General features: G+C 46.6%; 1 protein-coding gene across 1 annotated transcript in view; it reads right to left on the bottom strand.

The window, feature by feature from the left end:
- The window catches only part of LOC115099991 (protein Niban-like), a 178,184-nt gene extending 163,372 nt beyond the window's left edge, over positions 1-14,812 (bottom strand). Inside the window, exon 1 of the mRNA XM_029618115.1 lies at positions 14,604-14,812. Within this exon, the coding sequence (XP_029473975.1) occupies positions 14,604-14,658 (55 nt within the window). The 5' untranslated portion in view covers positions 14,659-14,812. The remainder of the gene's footprint in view (positions 1-14,603) is intronic.
- Between the last annotated feature and the right edge of the window lie 346 nt (positions 14,813-15,158).

The following is a 15,158-nucleotide window of genomic DNA, read 5'->3' as shown; positions in this document are numbered from 1 at the left end:
TTTCTTCTTCGGTGGTGTGAGACTATCAGGTACCCGCTCCTCGGGGGCTCCTCCTCATCTCTTGGCTATCCGCTCCTCGGAGGTCCTTTCACCCGGACTTCAGCCTACCTCATCCCTAAGGCCTACTTCAGGACTTCCATTTGCTTCCAGTCGCTGTGAGTACCTTCCTCTGCATCCCTGTGGTGATTCTACGTGTGAATCTTTTCCGATGTACCCCGCTCTGCGGACCATTGCCGTGAGGAGTCACTTCGGGTTTCCCCCTTCTCCGTAGGACCCGCAGTATCAGCATCAGAGAAACCCTTGCCGGTGTACCCCGCTCTGCGGACCACTGCCGCAAGGACTCATTCCCAGGTTCCTCCCTGCTCTGTGGACCTGTGCTGTGATACCATCAGAGGAACCCTCGCCGGTGTACCCCACTCTACGGACTTCTACTATGTTCTCCCATCGAGGAACTCTCCTGCATACTTCACTACAGATTCAGTGTATTCAGTGACTGTATTTTCTCGGCATTCCCCGCTCCTTGGGTAGTGCCTCTTTCTCCCCTAGACTCTCGTCTCTCAAGCTGAGTCTGACGTCAGCATCTCTGCTGCTGTTCGGTGGCCTACCTCCAGGGGTCACCCTCTCCTGTATCCCATCCTGCAGCAGAGGCTCCGCCTCCCGATGGTGAGGCCCAGCGGGGCTCCTTCCCCCTGGGTGGTTACACCTCTCACCTTGGCCAAAGGGCCCACTCACTTATCCTAACAATGGCTTTTAAATCTCCTTATCAGGTACTTTGTCAAATGCTTTTTGAAAGTCCAGATACACTAATTCAACTGGCTCACCTTTATCCACATTTTTATTCGCACCTTCAAAAAAACGTAGCAGATTAGTGTAGCTAAACCCATCTTTAAACAAGCCAACATGGGTTTAGTTTGTCCCAACACTGAGCTATGTCTTATCTATATGTCCAGTAATTTTGTTCTTTAGAACAGTTTCAACCATTTTTCCCGGCACCAATATCGGACTCACTGGTTTGTAGTTTCCTGGATCACCTCTGGAACGCTTTTTTTAAAAAACTGGCATTACGTTGGCCACCCTCCAATCTTCAGGTACAGTAGCTAATTGTAATGATAGATCTGCAATTTAATTTCTCAGTTCTTTCAGTACTTTGGGATGTATAACATCCAGTCCAGTTGATTTGCTACTCGTTAAGTTTGTCAATTTGCCCTGTTACAACTTACAAGTTCAATGAGATTTGTTTCAGTTCCTCTGAATCATCACTTTTAAATAATCACTTCTGGTATAGGTATCTGACTTACATCCCCCTCAGTAAAAACAGAAGCAAAGAAATCATTACATCTCTCTGCTATGGCCTCATCCTCCATTAGTGCACATTTTATTCCTCAAACATCTAATAGTCCAACTGATTCTCTCTTGGGCTTTTTTGTCCCGAATGTACCTGAATTTTTGCTTATTCAGCAAGCTTCTTTTCAAAATCTATCCTAGTCTTCCTTATCAATGCTTTGCTTCTAACTTTCCAGTGCTTATGCTGTTTCCTTCATTTGGATCCCTTTTCCATTTTTGAAAGATGTTCTTTTGGCTATAACAGTCTCTCTCTCATCTCTATTCCATGCTGCCAGTCGTTTGGCCTTCCTTGAAGGTATTCTTGAACAGAGTCTATGTAAAGTCTTAACCTTTGCAGCTGCTCCTTTCTGTTTTTTCCTAACCATTTTTCTCATTTTCTCATAATTTCCCTTTGGAAAATTAAATGTTTCACAGTTGATTTCTTTCATGTCCTCCCTCAGGTGAATCTGCGCTCAAACTGCAATGCAATTCACCGATTAGAAGAATCCACATCCATTATTTGTTTTAAGTTTCCCAAACCGATTTGATAAACCCAAAGAATGTCTTGTATATCTGTCAACTGAGTTCTCAAACGTTTTTTTCCTCACATCTCTTATATGTGAGAGAAGCGTGATGCACGAGGAATAGGCACAAGCAGACTGAAAGAGATAGGGCTCTCCAGCCCTGGCAGGGGGGACTGACCGGCTCAGGGAAATGGCCGCAGCAATACACAGAGCCTTTCACCTCAAGATCACGAGCTTAAATCCAGGTCAGGCAGCCTTTATGAAATGAACTAGTGACCTCACTCCAGTTCCAGGGGCCATAACAGAAGCATCCACACTATGGCTCTGGCCAGATTCCCATTGCTACTGCACACCTCATCGCTGACCTGTGATGAGGACATGGTAAAAGAAACCTAGAAATACAGAAAACGGACCATTGTGGCCTATCTAGTCTGCCCAGCCACACCAACTATTCAGCTTTACAATCCTTACCACTCCCTTAGAGATCCTATGTTTATCCCACGCTTCCTTGATAGATAGAGAGAACCAGGGGAGGTCCTCTCCTGGCTCAGTGGTGGAGACCAGGGCTTGGAGCTCCTCTCTTGAGTTTCCAAGTTGGGAAACTGGCTGTAACAATACAGAATACTTTAATGAGCAAAGACTGTATGAAAAATACCGCTAACCAATATGGACAAAAAACCAGGCTGTCACAACAAAGTATAATATATAACGAAGGAAGTGGTAGTTTCATAAAAAGTCCAATAACAGTACCATCCAATCGTAATAGTCATCAACATCCAGCCAACCACCTAAAATAATTTGTCATCATGCCAGTCTATTGAATTGCTGGGTTTTTTTTCAAGAAAACATTTTTATACAAAACAGACAGTTATTACCAATTAAAAATATGCACAAAACATCACCATTATAAGCAAAGAGCCATGAGGGCAAGGAGGCAAGTTCAAGCAGCAGCCCCCAATATGAAAAACAACACATTTTAAACTAAAAAAAAAAAAAAAAAAAATTTAAGGACAATGAATTCCAGAGCTGAAGAACATAAGCTAAGCCATATTGGGTCAGACCAAGGGTCCATCAAACCCAGTATCCTGTCTCCAACAGTGGCCAAGCCAAGTCACAAGTACCTGGCAAATACCTAAGCATTAAATAGATCCAATGCTACAAGCATTCCCTCTTAATAGCAGTTTATGGACTTTTCCTCCAGGAACTTATCCAAACCTTTTTTAAACCCAGCTACACTAACTGCCATAGCCACATGTGATGGCAATGAATTCCAGATCTTAATTGTGCACCGAGTGAAAAAGAATTTTCTCCAATTTGTTTTAAATGTGCTACCTGCTAACTTCATGGAGTGTTACCCATACAATAGTGACAGTGCATGCAAATCTCTCTCATGCATATTCATTGTGGATATCCTGAAACAACCCTGGCACGCTTGTGGCTCTCAAGAACCGGAGTTAACCATCCCTGCAGTAATACTATAAATCTGGAAGAAAATAGTTTTTGTTAATTAGGACAATTTTTTTTAAGAGGATAACGTGGGCTACTGTTTCAACCGATCAAGAGGAGGGACGTTAATTACAGCAATGTACAGTTGAAAAATGTGCAGATTGCTATGAGAATCAATCAAGTTTCCTGTGAGCACTTTTGGACTACCCATCAAAACATGGAAATTTGTGCTGATCTGCGACAAGTAAAGTAGAAGTTATTGCTGTCCTGGTAATGATTGACTTCTGATCATGGCAACTTGAGTTTTAAACTGTAACACAATTCCTCTCCCATCAGTGACCATGATATATTTGGTATTTTGCTGTATCATTACTCTCCTACGAAAAGTAAAATGAGGGTATAAAGTTATGTTTTCTGGATTGCTTGATGTATTATTATATTGATGAATTTTTGATTACTGTGTTTATTGATGTATTTGCATTGAGTAATTTGTTATGATGCATTTGATTATTTATTATTTTGCTGTAAAATGCTTTGGGTTGTTCTTTTCTTCTTGCAAGTCTGTCTATAAGTGCAAAATAATATAAAACATAACAAAAGCAGCACTGGTGAATTGTTGAGCCATTGAGGGATTTAGTACCCTCTATGATAGGGATGCCCCAGGTTTTGTCATATAGTGGTCACAAATCAGGAAAGCCAATGTCTTCTCTGTATGACAAGAAAGTGGTTTTGGAAATGTAGCCAGGGAGCCAGTCCCAGTGGTAGAATTGTAAAAAGAATTGCATTGCTACAGACTTAGATTGCGCCACAGTAATACAAAGAGGAAACCTGCAGTGCACGGCTGGAAGTCTCCGAGACAGATTCCACATGGGACAGTGGTAAATTACCGATGTCTTAGCTTTAAGCTTTAGAAGTGCAATCTGAGATCCTCAGTTGGAGCCTCCAGAACCACCGTTTTGGGCATCTTGGATAACACAACCCTGATGCATAACCCAGCAACGCAGAGGAAAACGTTTTGCTTTCAAATTTAAGGAACTTAGCACCTGTCACTGCAAAGCATCACCGGAAACACAAGACATTTTGTTTCAGTGCTAACCACATTTCCGGCAGCCTTAGTATTTACGGCAAGCGAAGTATCAAAAGGCAGCGTGCAGCGTAGGAGGCTCTCCAGAAGCACAGGCCTTGGCTCCCTCTACTTTAGGATTTTCACTCCTACTCTGTGCAGCTGCAGGGGAGAGCGTTTCTTTATCTCTGAGATTTCGGTGCTTTGGGGCTCTACACACCCGGCCGGCAGAAGGCCACTGCAGACCATACCCAACCTGCACCCAAAAAGAGAGACTCCTCCATGGCCTGGCGTGCGACAGAGAGGGGATAAGAGCTCCCCTGGCAGGCGCCAAGCCCCGCAGGTTGCAGAAAACAAAAATCACATTAAAAGGATTTTACTCCCCTCAAGCTTGGCACTATTATGCCCTTCAGGGCCTTTTCAATTCTTCCCAAAATCTGGGCTGTTGAAGGTGAGATGCCTCTTTGGAAATCACATGATGCTGTTTTCTTTCACCCCCCGCACCCATTGTAAGAATTCAGTAGGACTTCGGGGGGACTCGTTCGCTTGCTGTCACTGCTGCCGCATCCTCCTGCACTGAGCCTTTTATTTCATAGCTTAATTCTGACTTTAAGCATCTGTAGTTCAGGAGTCGACATGGGGTCAATTTTCAAAGGGTTTCGGTACTTACCTTAGGTGCCTAAATCAGCCCCTTAGACAACTGACCAGGGCTGACCATCTACATTTACCAGATGGCTAAACACAGATCCCTAAAATCTGTACGGGGGGAGTGAGGGTGGGGTTAAAAGTCTGAGCACTTGGCACTGATTTTCAACAGGAGGTGCCTCGTTTAGGTGCCTAAATCTAAGCACATGAAGTTCATGTCCGAATCCAGCTTCTTGATTTTGAGAACATTTTCAGCTGAAGCCTTAGGTTTACCTGAAAATACACCTACATTTAGGTTCTTAAAATGCAGGGAGCTGAGCATTTTTTGCAGCCTGACCCCTTGTAACTGCAGAAAACGCTGTGTAATGCACGGAAAGAGAAAAGTTCTTTTCCATTTTTTGTGATTTTAAGCTAAAGGACTTTGTGCTTATTCTTTGTTACTAAGTGTGTCCCAAAATGACACCACATGATGTGTATAGTGTCTGAACAGAGCTCTCGTCTCATAGCCGTGGAATGGGAAGAAAAATCTTCCTACATCAGGTCCTTAGCTTGCCATGAATGTGCAGCCACAGAATTGCTACCATGGGATGCTGAATTAAAAAAAAAAAAAAAGCTGGCTTTTTGTGCATCTCAAGGAATGTAAAATTACTCACACATGTACCCTGCACGGGGTGAGCATGGTTAAACCCCAAAGCACGGTGAGCCAGGGGAGGGCCGGCTGTTTGGGATGATAGCTTTGATCATTTGAGAGCTGTTTGGCTTATTAGAAAGCTTAATAAGAAAGGCATGAACAGGAAAGCTGGATTTTGGATTTAGTGTTGATCTTGTGTGAGGAAGATGACAAAAGTTGGTTATGAGAATTTACATTTATTTATTTATTTAAAGGCTTTTATATACCGGAGTTCATGCACTTGTGCATACCACTTCGGTTTACACAGAACAAGGAACAGAAAATTACATCAAACAGATTGAACAATTAAACAAATAAACAATTACATCCAACAATTGGGTATAAATAACATGGCTAACTTAGTAGGAACTTAGAGTTTGAGGTAAAGGAGAGAAATAGTACCAAGTGGTACTATTTATCTAACCAAGTGGTACTATTTATCTAACCAAAGTGAACCCATTGCAATTGGGCAGACTGCATGGATCAATGTGGGCTTTTTATGTTGGGTGGGTGGGTGGGGCCATCATTAAATGCAGAGAGAGACAGGGCCCAGCGCATCGAGAGGCCTCCCTGCTGGACTGCTCCTGTTCCTGGAGGCCCGCTTTGCACTCTGTCAGGCCGATGCAGCGCACGGGCTCAACGCGCGACTGGACGGGCGTCCATGACCCCCGAATGCAAAAAAGAGATTAGTGCCTTAATATTCATTCACTCCATCACTGAATGGACCAATCACAAGGCTGTCCTGAAAGGGGATTGGTCCTTTCACCGACAAATATCAGTGAAGAGGACCAATTGGGAAGAGCCCTCCTGGAGGAGGGTTTGCAGCAGGGGTTCCTGGCCGGGAGAGAGGAGATTTGCAGTCCGGCAAGGGCGGTTTTACCGTAAGGACTTCCGATCTCCAAATTCAGGTACTGGAGCCATGGGTCAGACCTGGACCAGACCTTGGGGGGAGGGAGTGTAGGTCAGATCAGCCGCCGGGCACCCAGCCAGGTATTGTACTTGCCCGGTGCCAAGGCCGCGCTAGGGACGCCCAACTTTCTCCAGCGCATCAGGTCATTTCAGTATGACCTCGGGTGCCCAGGAGAGGTAGCTGGGCTCGTGTTGGGAAAGCACCCGCTCTCTGTGCGCTGATGTTGAATTGGCCGTGATGGATCCAACCTTAGCAGCACAGGAAGGATCAGCAGAAGCTAAATCGGCATTTCAGCTTAGTCCAACAAAATAAAAGCACTCTCCTATTTCATTGGGGTTCATTTCATCCTTAGGCCCTGGTAGTGCTCTGAAGTGTCTGAAAGCCCCTCCTCCTCAGCCATTCAAACTAAGGAGCTGGGACATTATTCACACTTTCCATAGCAGCTGAGCAATTTCTCAATGACTTTTTCTAATCACGGTTTTTCTGCAGTGGTGAAGACACTTTAGAAAAAGAAACCAAAAAAAAAAAAGGGCCAGAGCTCTGCTGCAAATTAAATCGAGGCCTATGAACAAAATAGCTTTTTATAGTTTGCTACAGGGAGAAGAAATATTACAGCTCAGTCTAGTCACGCTCCTTCCAACTTTCCGCGTTGGCTTTATATCATCCCCTAGGGCGACGTGAAGATTCAGAGAGTTTCCAACCAACCTCCAAGTCCTTCTGAGACCCTCAGTCAATGCTAGGAGGGGTTTTTAATTTTGTTATTCACTGTTATGTTAGTATTTGAAAGAGAGGAAAGAAAGCTGGCAGCAGCAGCCTTGAAGATATGGACGTCTAGAAGGTACCAAAGAGCTATAAATGCGCCTAGAGCCAGGAGTGGATTTATACCCCCAGCTGCCTTTACCCATGTGGACATCTGGCCATCCCAGGTCACCGCCTAGGGCGCCGTTTAGCCTGGCGGAGGCAACAATTACGCTGACAAGCGACATCAGAAGAAAACAGCTACTAACCAAATGCCGCTGCAGGTCAACGGGGCCCTTCCAGGTTATGAAATGGCAAGGAAGAGTAAAACCGAGCAATTTTCGTTGACACCTGCTCTGCTGACTGGTAAATCTGTGCCCGAGTCACTCTCTGGAGCTCACTATTTCTGGTGCAAATTATATTTTATTTACTCATAACAACATGGGATATTCCGCTTTTCCCTAAGTTAGCCCCAAGGCTGACTGCATTAGCAATAAAGAACATGAGCACATATACAGACGATGCAAATATTCAGATATGACCTACGATTTATCTGCTCCATTCTTTAGATTTTCAATGAAATTAGGATTCCTTTTTTTTTTTTTTTTTAGAAAGAACATATTAGCAATCCAGAACAAAATCAGAACAGGTGCAGGTTTTCTGAATGCCATCAGGATGCTCTCTGGTTCTGACAGTACTGGTTTTCTATCAGAAGTACAGGCACCAAGGCTGCAGCAAGCGTTGGAACAGGAAGGCTCTTGTTAACGGGATGCAAATAAAGAGCCTATTTAGTAGGCAGCATTAAAATCAGCGCATTGATGCATAATTTGAAGACCAGTAATTTCTCATGGGATTTACTAAACTGCATGTTCCCAGCCCTCAAAGGTGCAGCCTTCTCAGAGTTCAGATCCCTCCCCAGTGCCAAATCCTCCCCCAGGACAAGATGTCCTCCCTCACCTCCATCCCTACTCCACCCCGCTAAGAGAGTGCTGTATAGGCAGTCCCACCCTGGCTCAAACCCCCTTCCCCATCCAACCACAAAATAAAGAGAGAGTTCCCCCCTCCCCCCAGGCCTCCCTGACTCCGACCCAATTTCTCTTCCTTACCCATGGGCAACCTCGGGTCCAGGGAGCAAGGAGGAGGCAGGGCTCACGTCTGGTGCGGGAGTGGAGGTCTGCAGTGGGCTGGCAGGAAGGGGCTGCAGCCATGTGAAGAGGGAGGTATCTGCTGCCAGGAAGGCAAGAAGATTGCCAGTTTCATGGTCCTGCCAACTAATGGGTTTCCAACCCTATCTTGGCCCCAGGTCCTCGGCACATGATGGGAGTTTCCTGCAGGAGAGCAGGCGGGTCCGAGGGTCTTCTCTTGAATGCAGGCCCTAAGCATGCGCTAAGTTAATCCAGCCCTGGCCCCAGGGAAGGGAACACGAGAATCACTGACGTGCAGGGCCTGTGACAAAGCTTTCCTTCCAACTTGTAAGGCAGTGAAAGGTTTATAAGAGAAAGGCTTTAGCTTGCAAGATGCCGCAACCAGATGATCCTTGTTCTCTCTCTCTCGCCATTCTTTCCTTCATTTTTAAACACCTCTACCTACCTAGACTGTCTCTCCAGCCCACTGACCAAGAACTGGAAAGAAACTCAAACCCCTCAATGCTCTCTTCTGCCAGCAGGGGTCACTGCAGTAATGGCAGCCGCCCTCCCTCCCAGGAACTTGAGTTCCTCCCATCCACAGCGAGCCCGAGCCCCTCCATCCCCTCCAGCACAGCACAAGCCTAGACGCTTCTGTTTATGTTGGAAGTCTTGCAGTAAAGTCGGGCGAGTATCTGAGTGGAAGGCGCACACGCTCCAGTAATGGAAGAACCGTTGACAGTTCTTGGTCCAAGATAGAGACCTTGGAAAAGTTTGCTTTCCCCATTTGTTAGTTTCTGCATTTGCCAACACGCTCATCAACTAATATCAAGATTTCACTTCTTACACACACCTTGCTCGTTTCTCATAAAAGTGCTACAAGCGTAGGAGTTAGAATGAACACTCAGCCCTTCAACCAAGTCTCCCTGTAATGCAGATTTATTTCTGAGGTTTCCTATTGACTGTGCGAGTCCCACCTCCCGCGGTTCTGTAAACACACGGCGTACGTTCCTCCTCTATGGAGGGCTCCATGTCAGAGCACTCGCTCTCAGTCAGCTCCTCTTCAATCGTATTAGCAAGCCCTCGGTGCCTTCCTGACACTCCCACTTCAGTACGGCCGAAGGAAAGAAAAATGCCGCCCTGGTTAGATCTGTAAAGAGACTGTATTTTCCTCCCCTTCACTCTGCGTTACTATAGGGCATCCCTACCTTTACGCGTGCAAATGCTGCACGTAAATAAGCACGTCCCTTGCATATCCTGGGAGTGAGCAACAAGAAACAGAGCTGCTTTTTGGGATGTGCCAGGCTCTCGTCAGCCAAACTGGCAACCGTCAGAGAGAGGATGCAGGGCTTGATAGACCCAGCATGGCGCATCGTAGATTAAAACAAAATACCTTCCTTTTAAATGAGTCCTGGCGGCACAGACAGAGAAAGGTGACTTGCCCAAGGTCACACAGGTTGATGTCCCCAGCGCTTCTGGGTCAAAGGCTTGAAACGGCAGGCCACACTCCTCCCACCAGCTCTCCCACCCTAATCAGAGCGTGACATGTGGCTCCTCAAGCCGACCTGGGACCAGCGAGGAGCGGCTCTAACAGGAACGGACCCGGCATGGTAAGACAGGGAAAATTCTGATACCCTGGGACACCAACTCCCTCCTGATGGCTACCACACACTTAGAAGGCCAAAGAAAAACTAGCGAACACAATCCTTCCACGCTGAGAGCAATACAAGCTGTGCCATGGGCTCCCTCTCTTTAACTTGTTTTCTCTGTGGCCCAAAGGTTCTCTCCTGTTCATTTGGACTTCCAGCTCAAACGAAAATAATTCCTATGTATTTATTTATGTCTGATAGACCACATTTAATTCCCATAACATCTGAACATAAGGCTTGGCATACTGGAGCAGGCTGAGGGTCCATCAAGCCCAGTATTGTGTTTCCAACAGTGGCCAATCCAGGTCACAAGTACCTGGCAGGATCCCAAGGGGTAAATAGATCCCAAGCTGCTTATCCCAAGAATAAGCACCGGATATCTGCAACTCCACCTTAATAATGGTTTATGGACTTTTCCTCAAGAAACTTGTCCAAACCTTTTTCAAAGCCTGCTACAGTAACATCTTTCACCACATCCTCTGGCAATGAATTCCAGAAGTTAATTGTACAGTGAGTAAAGTCTCCTATTTGTTTGAAATGTGTTACCTAGTAACTTAATTGTATTCCCCCTAATCTTTGAACAAGTAAACAGTTTATTTGTGTTTACAATTACACAAATAAAAAACAATAAACATAATCCCCTTGATATAAAAGGAATCACATACATCCACTCTCTCCTTAATGTGTACAAGCCAAGAACAGTACACATCACCCGCCCCAACATTAGCAATGCAGCGAGCATCGCCTTGAGCTGTGGCTCCATGAGGCTTTATCTGCAGCTATTCAGGAGTGGTGGGGAAGGGTTGCCCAGACAATCAGCCAGGGGCCACAGGCTGCCGCTCCTTCCAGAACCTGGCACGTGTGCATCCTGAACCCGGCCACTAGATGTCACTGTTTTATGAAGGCCAAGCCTCCCTCTGAGGTTCACTCACCAGTGCAACCCCTGCAGGTACCAAGCTCAGAAACGAACCCCGGATCTGGGGCTTGGCGTTGCACATCACTGCTCCTGAGCCCTCCGGGCGGCCTGCTGTAGCATCTCAACAAATAAATGACATCGGAGCCGTTCATGCAATAAACCCAGCAGAAAGAAACAGAGCTGAAACGCGAGCACAAACATTGGCCATGGCAGCAGCACGAGCTCGTGCGATGGCAAAAGAACAGCTCATAATATTCAAAGTACAAACTCAAGCCAGTCTTCTTGTATAAGTTCTTTTCTTTCAGTGTGTCCACCTAAGAGTGCCTGTATTTTAGGGGTCACCGATTAAATGAACAAACAAACAAACAAACTAAAAGAACAATCTAATGGATTTGCTGGAGAAAGCCTGGTAATATCAAACATGGCCCCTCTGCGCCACCTTTGCTCTTCCTGTTCCCGACACCACTGGCCCGGGAGAGCCTGGAGGCTAAGAAGGGTCAGGTTCTGCCAAGAAAAGACCTCAGGAACTGTGGTGGGGCTATCATCACTGAGCAACCAGAAACCAGAGGACAGGGAGGGGGAAAACCCGCTCCTCGTGCCGAATGTTGTGATTCAAGGCCTTCTAAGATCTGAGTCAGCTCACTCTGAACAAAGGGTCCGAAGGGTCAAAGCCACATCAGAAATCTGGCATTGTAAGATGCAAATTCTGCTGGGAGGTACTTGAGCTGTTTCCCCCGCAGAGGAATCCCCTGTCTCCGAGGAGCGCATTACCTAGCCAGAAAGTCACTTTCTCCATACACTCTCCAGCCTAGCGAGGAAGATTGTAGATGAGGACAGACGCCCAGAGACAAGCAGGAGGCACAGTAAACAGACTGAAAGAGGAGCACTGCGTCCTGCGTTAGCAGATGGATGTGTGAGAGCAGGGATGGACTGGAGACCACTGGAGGACTGCGAATCGGGGAGAGCAAGAGGACTGATCCAGTAGGTGGGGGAACCGGAAAGAAAAGAAAGGGAGAGAGAGGGAATACTTGGAAAGTTGTGTGCGCACCCGATGCTAGTTATTTATCTAATAAAATCCCTGAGCTGGAAGACTCTGTGGCTGATGTAATAAAGGGCGCTAATGTCAGCACACGTTTTACTCCTGCCTTGGCATGCATTTGTCAGGAGTGAGTTAAAACCCCCGTTACATACCAGCGTTAACCCCTATAAACTGTGCACTAAAACAGGCAAATAAACCAGCGCTAAGATTAGTGTGGGCGCTTGCAAATCCCATGTAAAAGAAGGCATCAGCTAATCCCCAGCCATGCAGGGAGGTGCAGTAAAGGGCAGTTTGCTTAAACCTGGAAATGTAACTCCTGGGTCAGAACAGGAGTAAAACTGGTTGCCATATTATACTGATACTGTGCCCAGTGTGGCAGTGTCTATCTAGCTGCTTCTACCACACCAGGCACAGCAACAGAATAACGTTGGCCACCTGAAATGTGCATTTACTCCACCTCAGAGCCAGGAGTTTCATTTCTGATGGTCTCGGGGAGGGCACCTACGTCTGAACAGTACACCAGCACCAGGCATCCAACTCTGGCGCACTGTTTAACTGTGGATATGCACCCCAGGGAGCTTGCACATTGTTCAGCTTGCAAAGAGCAAAATCTGGCAATCGATGTCCTTTGGGCAGAGAACGGTAAGTAATATCAAAGCATAAGCTCTCTGGGGCAGGCACCTACAGCTCGCTTAACCAAGCACAAACTTTCTGGGGGGTAGACAGGCACCTAAAGCTGAATAGGATGTCAGATGCACAGCACCAAAGTACTCCAGAGAACTTATTCATTGACTTTATTTGACATGCTTTGTCAAAATGGCATTGCACGCAACATTGGTGCTGTGCATCCCAACGTGTGAGCTCATTCTCTCATTCAATGGCAAGTAAAAATCAAAGAATAAGCTCTCTGGGGAATGTGCCTACAGCCGGATGAACATAGGGGATACACTTTAGCACTGTGCATGTCCTGTCCAGCTGTTCAGGAAAGCTAAGAAAACCTGTGGCTGCTGCCTGCCCCAGAGAGCTTATACCTTCTGATTCAGAAGTGGCAAAAACTCACAGTTCTGGTGGCAAATGTGCCCAGTGTGGTTCTCCACCCCAGACCCAGGAGGATTTACATTTGCAATCTAAGCTCTCTGCAGCAGGCACCTACAGCTGAACAGTATTTCAAAGTCAGGATGCACAACCTTCAGCTGTAGGTGCCTTCCCAGGAGAGCTTATGTTCTGCTCAGCTGTAGGTGCAATCTCTAGAGAGTTTATACCTTCTTTAGTCTGAGGCGGAGTAAACTCAGAATTCTGGTGGCCTGGCCAGTCTGGTAGAAAGCCACTATCACATGGACCCAGCAGTAGAAAATCACGGCCACCAGAAAAACGAGTTTTTACATCACCTTAGGCCAAGCCGAAAATCCACTTAAGTGCATTAAACTAGGAGTATGGAGTAAGCACTTGAAGTTGGAAGGAGTGTAACCAAAATGGACTTGCATGCAACACTATACCAGGTGAGAATGCACCGTGCCAATCCTGCATGCAACATATACCAAGTGAGAATGCACAGTGCCAATCCTGCATGCAACATATACCAAGTGAGACTGCACCGTGCCAATCCTGCATGCAACATATACCAAGTGAGACTGCACCGTGCCAATCCTGCATGCAACATATACATGCAACATATACCAGGTGAGACTGCACCGTGCCAATCCTGCATGCAACATATACCAGGTGAGAATGCACAGTGCCAATCCTGCATGCAACATATACCAGGTGAGAATGCACAGTGCCAATCCTGCATGCAAGGCCATGTGGGCAAGAGAAATCAAAGGGTAGGATTTCTGGAACAGGCCACTACAGCCGTTTGAGAGCCACAGCAACAAACGTGCATACGTTCAGCTGCAGGTGCCTGCCCCTTTAAAAGCTTACTTTTCGGTTGCACTTGGCATGCCTTGCCCAAATGGTCTTGCCTGTGCGGTTGTGCCCAAGTCAGGATGCCCAGTGCCAGTCTTGCATGCAAGGCCGTTTTGGTCACGGTCTGCAAGCATTTACCTCCTGTTTTAAGTACTTTTCTTGCATTAGTGTGGATTTTTCACTTTAATTCACGTGCTGGCACACATTTTTAAGTCCTGTTTAATTTGCATCCCATCAGCTTACGCCATCCCAAGGGACCCCTATTTTTTAATGTGCTGTTAAGTAAAACCCCAATTTTAGCACAGGTTTTATTCCATCGGCCCCTCTGTGCTGGAACAGGACACTGATCCTGGCTGCGTGTGTCATTAAAAATAAAATATACAATATAATAACAAACGAGTTAGTAAGTGGGATCCGGATTTCCGTTCCCCGCATATTGATCCGGACGGGTTCCCCGGTGTCTGCGATCCCCACTTCTCTGGGCACCTTTTTTTTGGGGGGGGGGGGGGGTGAGTAGGCTACTCCCACCTGAGTTTTCTCTCGGATGCATTAAACCCTGGGACTGCATTGGGACAGACAGGCACAGGTGCCACCAGGTGGTCTGGAAGGAGCTCCGCTCCGGCTCCAGCCCAGCGCCGCTGCCCCGCTTACCTCGGATGTAGCTGCATTTGCCCTCGTCCAGCTGGCTCGAGGCAGATCCCCCCATCCTGCTGCAGGGCTGAGTCGCAGCTCCCTCTCCTCCGAAGTTTTATCTGCTTTTTTCAATATTATATATATATATATATATATATATAGTGCAGACTTCCTGCCAGAGGCAGTAATATGCATGCAATCAAACTTGCCTAGCAGGCAACCCACGAGACTCCTCCCTGGGCTGCTTAATAAATTGCTAAACTCCCTTTCCTGAGCACGAAAGGGGTGGGCGTGCGCCCCCTGCTGGCTGCTTCTGACCTGACACGCCCACTGTCTCCTCTAATTGATGCCTCCGCGCCGAAGGAGCTCGCTATTAAATTGCTGAAGCGTTTCATCATAGTTTTGGCCTTTTTCTTGTCTGGTCTAATTTCAAAACCCACCAGGCAAGCCACATTTATTAGAGCCAGACCAGGTTAGACACTTGTAAACAGAATTTCATTTCCAGCGTTGTAGACCTTGCATCATGAGCACGCATTGTGCTGAGTCAGGAAGTTGCTTCAGGAGGCAGGGCAG

The sequence above is a fragment of the Rhinatrema bivittatum genome, chromosome 10, assembly GCF_901001135.1.
Source record: "Rhinatrema bivittatum chromosome 10, aRhiBiv1.1, whole genome shotgun sequence".
In the NCBI taxonomy this organism is placed as follows: Eukaryota; Metazoa; Chordata; class Amphibia; order Gymnophiona; family Rhinatrematidae; genus Rhinatrema; species Rhinatrema bivittatum.
The sequence above is the reverse complement of the archived record's forward strand: the minus strand, read 5'-3'. Positions and strand labels throughout refer to the sequence as shown.